At 35.4% G+C, this 13,591-nt stretch overlaps 1 protein-coding gene across 5 annotated transcripts in view; it reads left to right on the top strand.

Moving 5' to 3' along the window:
* LOC149771466 (uncharacterized) overlaps positions 1-13,591 on the top strand; it is a 142,219-nt gene that overhangs the window by 67,176 nt on the left and 61,452 nt on the right. For 4 of the 5 annotated variants that reach the window (XM_089948406.1, XM_089948407.1, XM_089948402.1 and 1 more), the window contains exons 6-9: positions 7,267-7,341; positions 10,609-10,777; positions 11,621-11,652; positions 12,658-12,784. In XM_089948406.1, the coding sequence (XP_089804532.1) occupies positions 7,267-7,341; positions 10,609-10,777; positions 11,621-11,652; positions 12,658-12,784 (403 nt within the window). The remainder of the gene's footprint in view (positions 1-7,266; positions 7,342-10,608; positions 10,778-11,620; positions 11,653-12,657; positions 12,785-13,591) is intronic. The other variant, XM_089948403.1, reaches the window with a different exon arrangement.

Below are 13,591 nucleotides of genomic sequence, written 5' to 3'. Positions count from 1 at the left end.
GCATGTTTTGCCAAAGCTTTTATTTTGAATTGGTGAGAGTTTTATCATAGGAACATGTCTAAACAACCTCATCCCCCTGGAAGTTTTGAACAAGTTTTAGACTACGATGACAACATGGACTTTGGAATTTTGGGTGTGAAATAAACCAAGAATGAGTATGCTTCATTTGGGCAATATAGACTTAGTCAATGCTCATGTATGTGTATGTGTCATGTGGAGCAATATAGAATTAGTTAATGCTCATGTCTTTATTTGCAATTTATGGGGCAATATAGAATTAGTTTATGCTCATTTCCATGTATGCATTATATGGTGCAATATAGAATTAGTTTATGCTCATGTCCATGTATGCATTATATGGTGCAATATAGAATTAGTTTATGATCATGTCCATGTATGCATTATATGGTGCAATATAGAATTAGTTTATGCTCATGTCCATGTATGCATCATGTGGAGCGATATAGAATCAGTTAATGCTCATGTCCATGTATTTATCGTGTGGAGCAGTATAGAATCAGTTAATGCTCATGTCCATGTATGCATCATGTGGAGCAATATAGAATCAGTTAATGCTCATGTCCATGTATGCATCATGTGGAGCAATATAGAATCAGTTAATGTTCATGTCCATGTATGTATCGTGTGGAGCAGTATAGAATCAGTTAATGCTCATGTCCATGTATGCATTGTGTGGAGCAGTATAGAATCAGTTACTGCTCATGTCCATGTGTGCATCATGTGGGGCAGTATGGAATCGGTTAATGCTTATGTCCATGTATGCATTGTGTGGAGCAGTATAGAATTAGTTAATGCTCATGTCCATGTGTGCATCATGTGGGGCAGTATAGAATCAGTTACTGCTCATGTCCATGTGTACATCATGTGGAGCAATGTAGAATCAGTTAATGCTCATGTCCATGTATGTATCGTGTGGAGCAGTATAGAATCAGTTACTGCTCATGTCCATGTGTGCATCATGTGGGGCATTATAGATTCAGTTAATGCTCATGTCCATGTGTGCATCATGTGGGGCAGTATAGAATCAGTTAATGCTCATGTCCAAATTTTTTTTTTACCACTTCTATTTGAACATGAAACCCTATTACATATACTGCAATTTAATAATTCACATACATATCAGGGGCAGGTAGTATATGCACTAACATTTGCAGGGATCTTAAACACAATAATTGGTAATGCAATGGAATTTATAACAAGAACAAAATACCATTTAAATGGAGTCAATTGCCTTTCCCAAGGACACACTGAGGTAGCTGACCTGGGCTGGCCTGGGTGGGTATTGAACCCACAACCATTGGATTTTGAGTCTGATGCTCAGCTACCATGGCTATCCATTGTGTAGGATGCATACTAAAGAAATTTTGAGTTCCAGCAGTTTATTTTTATTTACAGTCTATTGTTATATAAACATCTCTTTACTTGAATTTCTTATCAAACCTACCCAACATAACTATATTTCTTAGTGTATTTCTTAAGAGGAGTCTGTGATCTTCAGCCTGTTCAAATTTGATGAAGTTTAAAATATTCATTAGGCTATTAATATTATGGGCAATTAGTGACAGGGCACATTAATGTGTCCATGTAGTGATTGATACTTGGGGACTGATACTCAAGTAAGATGAATGCAAGAACATGTACCCAAACCTATACATGTTTTTAGTTATTTTTGCATTGCTTGGAACCTTAGCTATGTAAATGTATGATTTGAAAAAAAGTAAATTAAACATTCCAGCATTTTACATTTGATCATCCTTAAAGATCCTAAGTAGAAGTATAGATCCAGATTTGTTGGTGCATTATGAGACTGCATGTCTGGATCTGGCTTATTGACAGCCTGTTGAGTACATAATTCTACAAGTGGAAATGAGATCAATGGATGGATTGTACTGATGGTATTATCTTGTCATTTTAAAGTACTTTGTACATGCATTCATCACAACGAGTTTATAGAAAAGAAGATTAAGCAGAATGTATTAAACATTTCAGACAGGAAGTTTGTTTTGGGAAATAGGTTAAGATTTGGGTGAAACTTGGATTTGGGCAATACTACATGTTTAGGCGCACAGGTAGGCAGAACGAAACTGCATAGGAATACCAGTATACTGAGATTTAATGAACTTTTCAATATATAGACCAGTTTATTTCAAGGTAATTAATGTCTTTACAACTTCTAGTCTACCTGTTGAATGAAGTCTTAGGCAGGTTGTTTTTTTTCCTCATTAGCATGGATTGCTTATATACTGTGTATGCATATGATCATACCACTGTTTGTCATAGTAAATAATTATTGAGTTAAACTTAACACACAATGTTTCAAGAAAATACTTACGTCTATTATTATGATGATATTCATCTCTATATCATTAGTTAACACATTAACCCCTAGCGACGACTTTACGGGGCAGGAGGTAGTAGCCTACTGCCGAGCTCTGTAGCATCATGGTCATGCATGATACACTAAAGTGGATGGTATTATAGAAAGGTAGACAGAAGTAGCTCTACATTGATACCAAATAATCTGGAATATCTAGTTGCACTACAAAATACAGATAGAAAAACCTCATTTTTTGGACCCGACTTGTTTTTACGCAAAATTCGCCCGTGGTCGGAATCCCATTTTGTGTTTGGATTTTAGACTTTTTGGTCTCAGATCTAAGGCAAACCGGTATAAACTGCAAACAGACAGATGAGCCTTTGCAAAAAGTAGGATAAGATGGGCATTTGGAATAAAGAGTGGTCTCCATACAAAAATAATGGCTCCGTTTAGCAAAAAAACCCAACAAAAAACAAAAAAAAAAAAAGTCCAACTTTTACCATTTTGCTCATGCGCGAGTCAGATAGCCAACGAAAAACGATGTTTCTAACACAACTAGGCAGTATGTTATTGAAAGATGACCGGGGATTTGGTGTTTTCGAGTCTATTCAGAAATAGCTTTCAAAATGTGTTTCCTACTCGATTTTCAGGCAAAAATGGCAAAAACCTCCAGGGGTTAATATGTTAACAATACAATGATGCAGTCCATGATTACTGTTTATGGCTCTTGTTAATATTGTCAATTAAAACATGGCCTTTACATAGTAATCTTCATCTTAAAGTTATTATTAACATTAACTGCTCCGGAGGCCTAGTGGTTAGAGCATCTGCCTCGGATGCGGGAGGTCGTGGGTTCGATCCCTGGCCGAGTCATACCTGAGACTTACAAAAATGGTACTAACAGCTGCCTTGCTTGGCATTCAGCATTAAGAGGCTAGTGTTAGGACTGGTTAGCCTGGTGTCAGGATAATGTGACTGGGTGGGACATCGTGCTACATGTCTGTGGCACTATAAACTGCCACATTGCAGTCATCGTATCAATATGACTGAAATTTTTTTAAAGCTTAGTTAAAAATCAAAATCACATCACATCACATTATTATCATTATTGTTATTATAATTGTCATTATTATTATTATTTAACCCACCGTAGTTTCATTGCTTGCCAGGTATTGTTGATCCACTTTCTTCCACATCATCCTGTCACCTATGTAGTGCACCAGAAAAGTATTTTGAATAACTGTCTTTTGCAGACGATAGAGTAAATCCTGTAGAAAGTGAAATCAGTTGAGGATTTAAAGAGCTTGTTGCACATGTTAGGTATTCAATATAGCAACTTTCATTATGCTCACATGCCTTGACTTACATACTGTAAAATTGGAAAATATTGTCAAATGAAGTGTTCTGTCTGCAGTGGCCGCAGCGATTATTCTATCATCTACATTGTTAAATGTAATGAACAGTCATATTGTATTAGTTTGATTCATCAGATAATGGAATAATAGATACTGCTTCGTTAACTATATAGACCAAGGGTTTATGTGAAACAAAATGGATCAGCAACCCTCGGCTAGTGAAGACGGCCTCTCTCCACAACCTTGATCAAGGTCAATGTTCGTTTTTGTGATTAATCTCAGTTTTGTATTTATAGCTGAACAAATGAAGGTTCAACAAAAAATAATCACTTTTTTGACATCTGTCAAAATTACCTACATTTGTCAGCTTGAGTTCTACGTTAGTTATGAGGAGTCGCGGTATTTCAGTTGGTAGAGAATCTAACTCGTTTCCCAAGGGTCACAGACTCAGCACCTGTCCTGGCCAGCTTGGGTTGGCTTACTGGGGTGTCATCTGGAAAGGCTCTTACCTCTCATTTCCTTAGCTGATACAGCCAGTATAATCAGTTGAAGTGCCTAATAAAAGCAAACAGTCCGTATTTACCTCCTCTAAAAGCACACTGGTTTACTAAAGTTTGTACTCCAGTAGCAGTTTTGATCATCCAGGCTTTCTCATGTGTAATGACAGCTACCTGAAATAACCAAAGCATGTGTCAGTGCTTTTTGCATTGGGAGCATGCTTTACGTGGGTAATGATGTTAATCCGTCAGCTGATACCAACCATGAAAGATGATCAAGACCATTTAAAATTTAAGCATGCTGACATTTTTAAGTTCTTTAATTCCAAGTGAAATCTCAAGGTGATTTTTATGATGTCATTTCTCAAACTTATACTTATAGTCTAACCACATCTGATACTTAGAAATTCCAGATGTCTGTATGCCTAGTGTTTGCCATCCATCTCAAATAGGCTATACTTTCTTTTATTTCTGGAACAATACTTTTATAAATATTTTGAGCACTTTAAAATGGATGTTGTATTCTGCCAGATCATTGTAATGATAGGTTTATGATAACATTGTATATTGCATTATAGTTTTGGCAACATGCCAACAATGAACCATTATGTAAACAGAGAATTCATATTATTCATGGTCACCATTTTTCATGGATTTTGTAATTCATTAAGCACTGGAGATTTTTGACATTTTGGAAGTAGGAAACATTTTTAGGGTTACTTGCGAATACATACATGCAAATACAGCCAAGAAAATTTCATTTAGCTGGATGCCTAGTTGTATTCAAGACATTGTTTGGGGTTGTTTTTTTTCACTCATGAATGTGCAGAAGGATAAAAATTGGAGTTCTTTTTTTGTGTGGCTTATTGGACCCATCATTTTTGTGTCCTGGCCACTTTTTACACCAAATCTGAAACGTATCCTACTTTTTGCAAAGGTTCAACTATCCTTATCCATGTTCAGTTCAGACTGGTTTGCTTTAGATTGCAGACCAAAAAGTCTAAAATCCAGAAAAAAAACCACAACATTTTTGGTGTAAAAATATTGGGTCTCAAAAATAACATTTTTGCCACTGTATTTTGTAATGCGAGTGGAAACTCCAGATTATTTGGTATTATTGTACTTTGTAAGGTTATATCCGTCTACTTTTCCATAATAACACCCACTTTGGTGTATCATAAATGATCTTGACACTACAGAGCTTGGAAATAGGGTACAGTCTCATGACACATAAATGAAGTACTAGGGATTAATGAGTTAAAGACCCAATAAACTATAATCCTTCTCTGAAAACAATAGGTTACCCTTTTGCAATCCATTGATTTAGGTATCAGTGAAAATAGGGCAGCCTTCATCTTTGCTAGCCAAGGTTCCAATATTTTAACCCCATCTACACCTTGGCGGATCAAGCAGATATTTTAGTGTTTTGTCCTAGTGACATCTGTTGGATTTCATGAGTTGCCTCCCTTAGCATGCAATGGTAACCAACCAGTAAGTAGCATGTAACAGCGGTGCATTGTACGTCAGACAATTTTTTGGGGAGGCAATTCATTTCAGAAGAATACTTTGTAAGTTTAACATCATAAGCATGACTACGTACCAGAGAGAAACTATTACAGGTGTAATAGAGTAAAAGGTATTTGTACAAACATGGACCAGAAGTCAAAAATTGATCATGTACGAGTCCAATCAGGTTGTGTGCTCCCTTTGTCTCTGTCATGTAGGAACACTTTTCAAATTTGAACAACATAATTTTGATCGGATGTAGTGGCATGCTGCCACATCCAATGAAATTCACAGACCCAAAGCACAGAAATATTTGTTCTATCTGCCTTGGTCTAGATAGGGTTACAGTTTAATATATCTGAACCGTAGCTAGCAAAGATGGGGTATCCTTCCACAACCCATCAATTAATGTACCAACAAAAAATATAATTTTTCACTAAACCATGAAAACAATTTTTTTTCCCAAAAGGTCAGCTTTATGCTTGTTTGGTTGAAGTCATTTTTCCACTTGAATAGTCTAATACGTTTCTGATAACTGGTGCCAGCAATATTGATAAAAAGGTTGGTCTAGACAAACAAAACAAGTTAGTCACTCATTCATCTGGCTTGAAATTTCCTGCAATTAGAGAGTAATATTTATTCCTGGTCTGTGTCAGACAGACCCATGTTTGAGATACAGCTTTTAACATATTCCCTGTAAAGTTATTCCCACCACTAATCAAACACAGATTAAGGTGCAAGCTAATGAAATTGAGTGAATGACTTCACTGTTTGGACAGTTGGCCATTTATCAGGCCTGTGTTATAGTAAGACTAGGTCAGGTGGGCTCAATTCATACGGATTATGATAATCAGAGCAAATATTGGGATGTGGTCATTGCAGTTAAATTTCACTTTATATGTTTAAATGTGCCACAGAGGAATTTTGGTATGGAACAAATTCACTTGGAGATATTCTTTCTGTTCTGATGCTTTTTAAAAAATAGAATTTGATTTTATTGGTTATTGAACTCCGTGAGTACATGTATTATTACAAATGTGCCCAGTCCCATAAAATATAGAAATGTGAACACCCCTCACAGTGGAAATTGGTCCATGAATATTTAAATGGTTTTTGACCTAGCTTAGTCCAAGCTTGTGTTCACCTTTTTCCATGAATATTTATATTGAAGCACCCACTCAAATAGAGATTGACTTAAACTAACAGGATAGATGAATGTTTTTGATATGATGAATTTAACATTACCTTTTTGGATTATACCTAATCATTACACAACAAAAAGAGTTTGATTTTAAACTGGAGACCAGGAACCCTCTTAAATCACTGCAACAAAAATTTAATTTAGAACATCATATATGGAATTTGTGCACTGTAATTCAGGTTCCACCCATTCATAATTTTCCTATTCGTTGGTTCAGCAGGTAAAATACTTTAAGGAAACATTCATTGAATAAATTAAACTTGTCGATGTCATCAAATTCTGTGGTATGTATAAACTTCAGTATCATGTAGAAATCCAGTTATTTGTTTAGTGACACGAACGTTTAAGGCATTTAATTATTCTCTTCAGACAAGTGGCCAACATGCTGTCATTGAAGATGGTGACCAAATGGGAGACCACTCTGAACTTCATCGCAGGAATAAGGTACTTTATTATGATGATGACTGTGTATAAACTCTTTATCTCTTTTGAGTCACAGCATTGCAGATTATTTAAAAGTTGATTTTGTGAAATTTTAACGTGATTCATTATACTAGTCACATTATGTCAAATATGTGCTGTTTGTCTGACCTGTTAGAATATTTTCACCCCATCACAGGTCCTTTAGTTAATGAACCATCTTTGCCACAAAAATTAAATGCAAACTTGGGGTTAAATACTTTGATAAACATGGCAAGAAAAGGTGGAATTACCAAAATTTTACAAATAACATTTTTTTCTTCTTCTTTGGCTTCATATATTTGTACCATTTCATACATAGATGAAATAGACCCTGTTTATGGTTTCTAATTTTGGCATCTTGAGACCAAGTTCAGTTATTGTGGTTATAGGGCCAGGCTTGGAGTTAAGCAACAGAGCTGAAGTCTTTGACATCAGCTGTGAATCCTGGGATCTGGCACAATTTCACCAATATGAACATATGTATTAAAGTTAAGTCTAATTGTAAGGCATTTGATTGGTAAATTGTAAGTTGGACTTGAATAACATTCAATTTTATCTCATGAATTTAGACTTGAAGCCTAGATTTCAGTTCTTCTGGAGAAATCAAGACCAGGTTTGATCAGATATAAGTCTGAGACATGTTCTTGAAATTGTGGCAAATATTGCTTTGGTGGAAGAAGAGATCTGTAGAATACTATCATTATACACAACACAGGGTCAACTTTCAAAATCAAGAGTTCCGTTATATCATATTTTACATGTGTTGTTTGAACTTTTTTGTACAAAGATAATGATGGTAACATCTGTTATGTATTGATCTGTAGGTTAAATATGAATTAAACATCTTGTGTCAGGTTGGTTTTGTTTGATAAATAATATTGACTCACAAAGCAGACAATTCATTTTCTGACATGGCTCCTATTTTCTTTCTCAGATACTCTACCTGATCATAATACATCAGGAGTACTACTACTACTACCTCACATATCCAACCCCTCCAGGCTAAAATTGACATTGGCCACATTTTAGGGCTTGTTTTAGCAATATTAGTGCTTAAAGGTCATCTGAAAGCCAAGGTGGAAATCAGACTGCAGTGGTCTCTGCTTGTAAAGATTGATTGACATCAAATCCTGAAAATCATCAGTTACTAATTATGCTTGGAAGTATTCTTTTTCTTGAGGCCTTGCAAATACCACATTTACTTGTGCATTTCATCAGCTGAGTACTGCTTTGGTGTTTCTCACTTACAGTGAAGTAGTATGCTGCAGCAATGTTTCTGTCTTTCCGACTCAACTTCTTCATAATAGATGAATATTTTGCAGGTAAATGAATATTTTGCAGGTAAATGAATATTTTGCAGGTAAATGGCCTAATATGTTATACAGTAGCCATCTTAATTTCCTGCCATATGGATTTGAGTGCTTTTAGTTCAACTCTGTACTTAACTTTCTTTATGATCTCTCAGCTAATTGATATGTAATAACACATTGTAAGGTAATTTCTTCCATAGTCCAATTATCCTTTTCATAATAAATTGAGGCTTGACTGATTTCACTTGTGTATGATATTGTTTTGCTTTATTTACAGGTGCCAGCACAATAGGCACAAATTCAAAATGCTGCCAGCACAGCCTCTGTTGGCATTTTCTGTTTGCATTCATCAAGGTGGAAAGCTTTCACATTCAGAAGAAAATTTTGTAATCACTGCTATTATTAGTTTCTCAGTTAGCACCAGTGCAACTGTAGACCACCTCCTTATAGCACCACAAACACAACTACCAACTGGGCCAGTATCGACTTAGTATAGTGGCCAATCTCTACCAGTTGTTGATAACCTTCAGCATGTACAACCCAGTATTTGTTGTTGTGATCTTGCTGGAATAGCCAATGTAATGGGCTTAAGCACCCGAAACCACCTAGCTACATACCATACCAGTTTTGGTACAGTGTAGATCTACATCTTCAACTTCCAGGACTGGGTACAGCGTTCTGTTTGTCCCCAGGGTTTGCCAAGGTGGTGGTCAGTTGGTGAAGTGTTGACTTATAATCCAAGGGTTGTGGATTCAATACTCACCAAGTGGAGGACTCACTTGCTTGAGAAAAACTGCTTAGCAGATTGGAAGTCTTTTTGAGAGAAATGTAGGATTTCTTCCCTTTGTTGTGAGCAGAGCACATCTCTCAACCCCTGAGTAATAAAAGTTGTTGACTTCCTCCCATGCTCTTCAAGAGGAAGACTTCACAGTCAAGGGCTTTCATTCCAAGATCTCAGATATGGTTTGCCCTTATGGAAGGAAAGATATAATTAAAAAATGACCTCTCTGTCTTTCATGTAAATTTCATCTTGTTTTGACAAAAGGCTTCACTATTTATTTGAAATGGAATCCTCTTTGGATTCTGGCTTGATTGATTAAGCACATTTTGAACCACTTTCAACAATGTTTTTTGACTTTTGTTTCATACAAGACCAGTTTCTTAGTCACCATAGCTTCAGCACCCAGATTCCATGAAGATACAATCCTTGTCAGTTGATCTTTTATGACTTGGGAGTCAATCCATCTGTACAAGGGGACAACACTCCAGTCATACTACCACCTTCAAAAGTAGATTACCTTTTGGTACTTCTGTCAAAAAACAAAACAAAAAATAGCCAAATAATGTGGTGGTTGTCTTTTTAGGATTGAGAGTATTGGATTTGTGCTGCAGTGTATCTTTTGTATTATGCTCAGATAAATATTATTGAAGAAAAATCTTTTGATCCAAAAATTGGCGTAATGAAATATTTCTCAAAGATTCAGTCAGAAGAGATTTCACTAGTGTTTTGTGAAGTTAATTGTAAACCCCAAAAAAGCTTTCTTCATGCAGTTCACTTGTGCATTGTTTTGTTTTTCAAGAATGTAAATTACATTTAAATTTATTGAGAAATTGATAGGTCACTCTCTCACATGAAGGGAAAATGACCAGTGTTTTTCAGAAAGTAGAATTATGCAAAAGTGCCATGTATTATGTGCAGTGGTTTGAATTTCTTACAGAAATGTATGAGTTTACTTTCAGTTTCTTCCAAATATACTTCTTATTCAGGAATTTGTCCAGACTTAAATTTTGTTTGTTTATTTTTCATTTATTGTTTGGATTTCTTTAACAGAATTTATTTCTTGATTTCAAAACCTAACAGTTTTATTTGACGAAATTCAGGTGTGATTTAGGTCTGAAAAATCAGTTATCTCAAGCTTTGGGACATTTTCTTCATTAGGAGCTGGAGGAGAACCTGGAAAGGGAGAAAGAGCAGAGGCAGCAAGAGTTGTCTTCCTTGCAGGATGTGCATTCTCAGAAGGTGGCTGCTCTACGCAAGAAGCATAAGCAGGAGATTGGGGATTTAAAGAAAGAACTGGTAAACCTCAAGCAGCAACTTGGAGACAAAGGTAGTTGCATTTAAATGTCTAATGGTATAGCTATTTTCAACTAGAATTTTGGTTAGGTAAGATCACAGTTGCCTGTGTTCATTTGGTAAAGAGACTACTTTTTTAATTAAATGTATCTAGAGCTGTGTTTTGTAACTGACATTGATTAATGTAGCTTTAGTTCTTTCCTCTTTTTCAACATAAATTAATTTGATGTCTTCAAATAATTACTAAATGTATATATATGAAGTGAACAGTTAGATTACACATTTAATGCTTATTAGCGATATTATTGAATGCATGTTAATACTTGGTGAATAATCTGATTTTAACATAGTTGAAACTATGTCTCATTTTAAGCTCACCAGCACAAAGTGCAGGGTTTCATAATTGTCATCAAGGTCCACGTCACAATTTGCATTGGGATTGGCATTAGCTAATGTACACCTTTTTGTGTTTAAGTCAGACTCATTATATGCACAGGTGAGCTTTGCTGTCTTCTGACAGCTCTATTTCTTAATGACTTAATTGGAAGAAATATTTACTATGATTACAGATATATTTTTGAAAGGTGAATGCAGTGGTACATACACTGAGTATGCAGTAGAACTGAGAAAACTTCTAATTGCTGTGGACAGAACCTTGTTCAGGATTAAGATTATTTGAATGTTTGGAGTTCACAGACAGCTGAAGGTTTTTCAGTGCAAATGGGCAATTCATTTAGTTCATTTAAGGGCTTTAAAGTTTTCCAGCAATTGATGTTTGAGATCTTGAAATCTTATCATGCTCTCATTATGTTTTCAAGAAAGAAATGTATGCTTATCTATTGCATCTAGCATATACATGCTTTTTTTTCTCTTTCAGACATTGCATCCTCAGGTGATAATGACTCACAGGTTTGTGAAATTTGTCTTATTATGCTGGCAAAAATGTAAAAATAAGAGAACAAAGTGTTAACCACAATCTCATATTTTGTCAGAGAGAGTAGATACCGTATTTGACAGTACTCAGAATGTATGCGTAAAAATTATCATTAAGGCAAAGTTAAAGAGGTTAAAGCACATCATAACAAGTACATGCTGATGATGCTACAGTGTTTTCATCATTATATATATCACATGTGTACGTACACACACACACACAGAAGAGTTTTCTCACATTGGCTCTGTTAAGAGCTTTCAACTTTGAAGGTTAATTTTCTCGCCCATTGTGGTTGTTGCCATTAAGGTGCATGTAAGATACCATTCTGAGAATGATGAAACTCACAGAGTTGTAAGCTTACAAGATAGCTGACATGTTTGATAGTAGATTCCAAGAAAATTTTATTTCTAGGCATATTTGAGGGCTGTTCCATTTAAACTTACATGTTATCCAGGGAAGGCAGTTTGCACAAAGTTCATATGAAAATGATAAGAAATTTCTACATTGCATCTATGGGTGAGTACCCACTTTAAAAGTGCTTCCCCTGGGTTCCATGTATGTTTTAATGGAACAGCCCTGAGCAGATGTTTCCCTTCTGCAAGGCATACTAGAATCAGGGGAAGTGATTATGGAAATCAATCAGTTTTATGTGAGTTGTGATAGAGATGAGTGCATCAGTTAGGGCATTTGATGGGCACTTTGTTGGATATTTAGAATGTGACTTGGGGGCATCAATTAGAGCATTTGCTGGGCACTTTGTTGGATATTTGGAATGTGACTTGGGGGAGTAATTCTTTTATTTAATTCTATTCTTATATTTCAATTTGTCTAAGTTCACAAAATACTGATTCCTTTCCCCTAGGACAGAAGTATGTATAATGCTGTCTTATTCAAAGATTAAATTGTTAATTGAAATTTTGTTTTTCGCTTTATTTCTCACAAAATAATGTTTATAACTCATAATGATGATTAATTTGCAGCAGCAAGAGAAAGAGAATCACGACTTAAAACTACTGGTGGACAAGTTAAAAGGGGAGATAACCAGTTTTCAAGCTGAGAGGTCTTCACATCTTCAAAAAATAGAAGAACTGGAAAAACAGCTGTCAGGTTGGTTTTGATTCTTCTAATACTGAAATAGTTTGATGAACAGTTTTCCGGTTGAGTTTTTTCTTGCCATTCAACAGCTTTCTGGTGAGTTTATGTCTTGTGAGTGAATGGAAGTCTTGGGTATCATTTTCCTGGCAGCAGTGGCTGTTGTGGAATCAACAACATTCAAACATTTTGTTCAAGTTTTTGACAGTCATCTAATTTGACATGAGGTACCGTATTGAACTGACACTTTGCGATTCTATTACTATATACCTAAAAATTATAATGGACTGATTTATATACAAAAACCATGCATATATAAAATCTATAACTATCTTGTGTCTGTTTTTCCTATCCCTTTAACATTAACTAGATTGAACACAATACGCTATTTTTAAAAACAAAAAATTATGTAAGTTTTTTTATGCAAAGTCTTTGGAAAAAAGAATATTATTTTAAAATATGTAACAGATCACTTTGTTTCGCTGCTTCTGAAGTTGCCTTTTGTGATCTTTGTAAAAGCACTTATGCTTTACACACCACTCTGTATGCACATTATGCACACCTTGTGCCACCATCTCTCTGTCGGACACTATCCCATAACAGTTATTTGTTAAAAATTATGCTGTTTCTTGATCCTCCGAATGTTCTTAACATTTGCTGTGCAAGGGCAATTTGAAAATCCAGTTATGTCCATCTGACTTCTTTATGTGTTTTTGTTTTGGTAGAATGGTGACTCCTGCATGGTGATTAATGCATTAACTAAAGCCACATCAAAGCAGAACCAAGAGAGATATTTCCATCATTTACTAACTGTACAGCAGG

The sequence above is a fragment of the Sinohyriopsis cumingii genome, unplaced genomic scaffold (assembly GCF_028554795.1).
Source record: "Sinohyriopsis cumingii isolate HCF-2022 unplaced genomic scaffold, ASM2855479v2 utg001831l, whole genome shotgun sequence".
Lineage (NCBI taxonomy): Eukaryota > Metazoa > Mollusca > Bivalvia > Unionida > Unionidae > Sinohyriopsis > Sinohyriopsis cumingii.
This window is presented reverse-complemented; position numbering and strand designations above follow the sequence as displayed.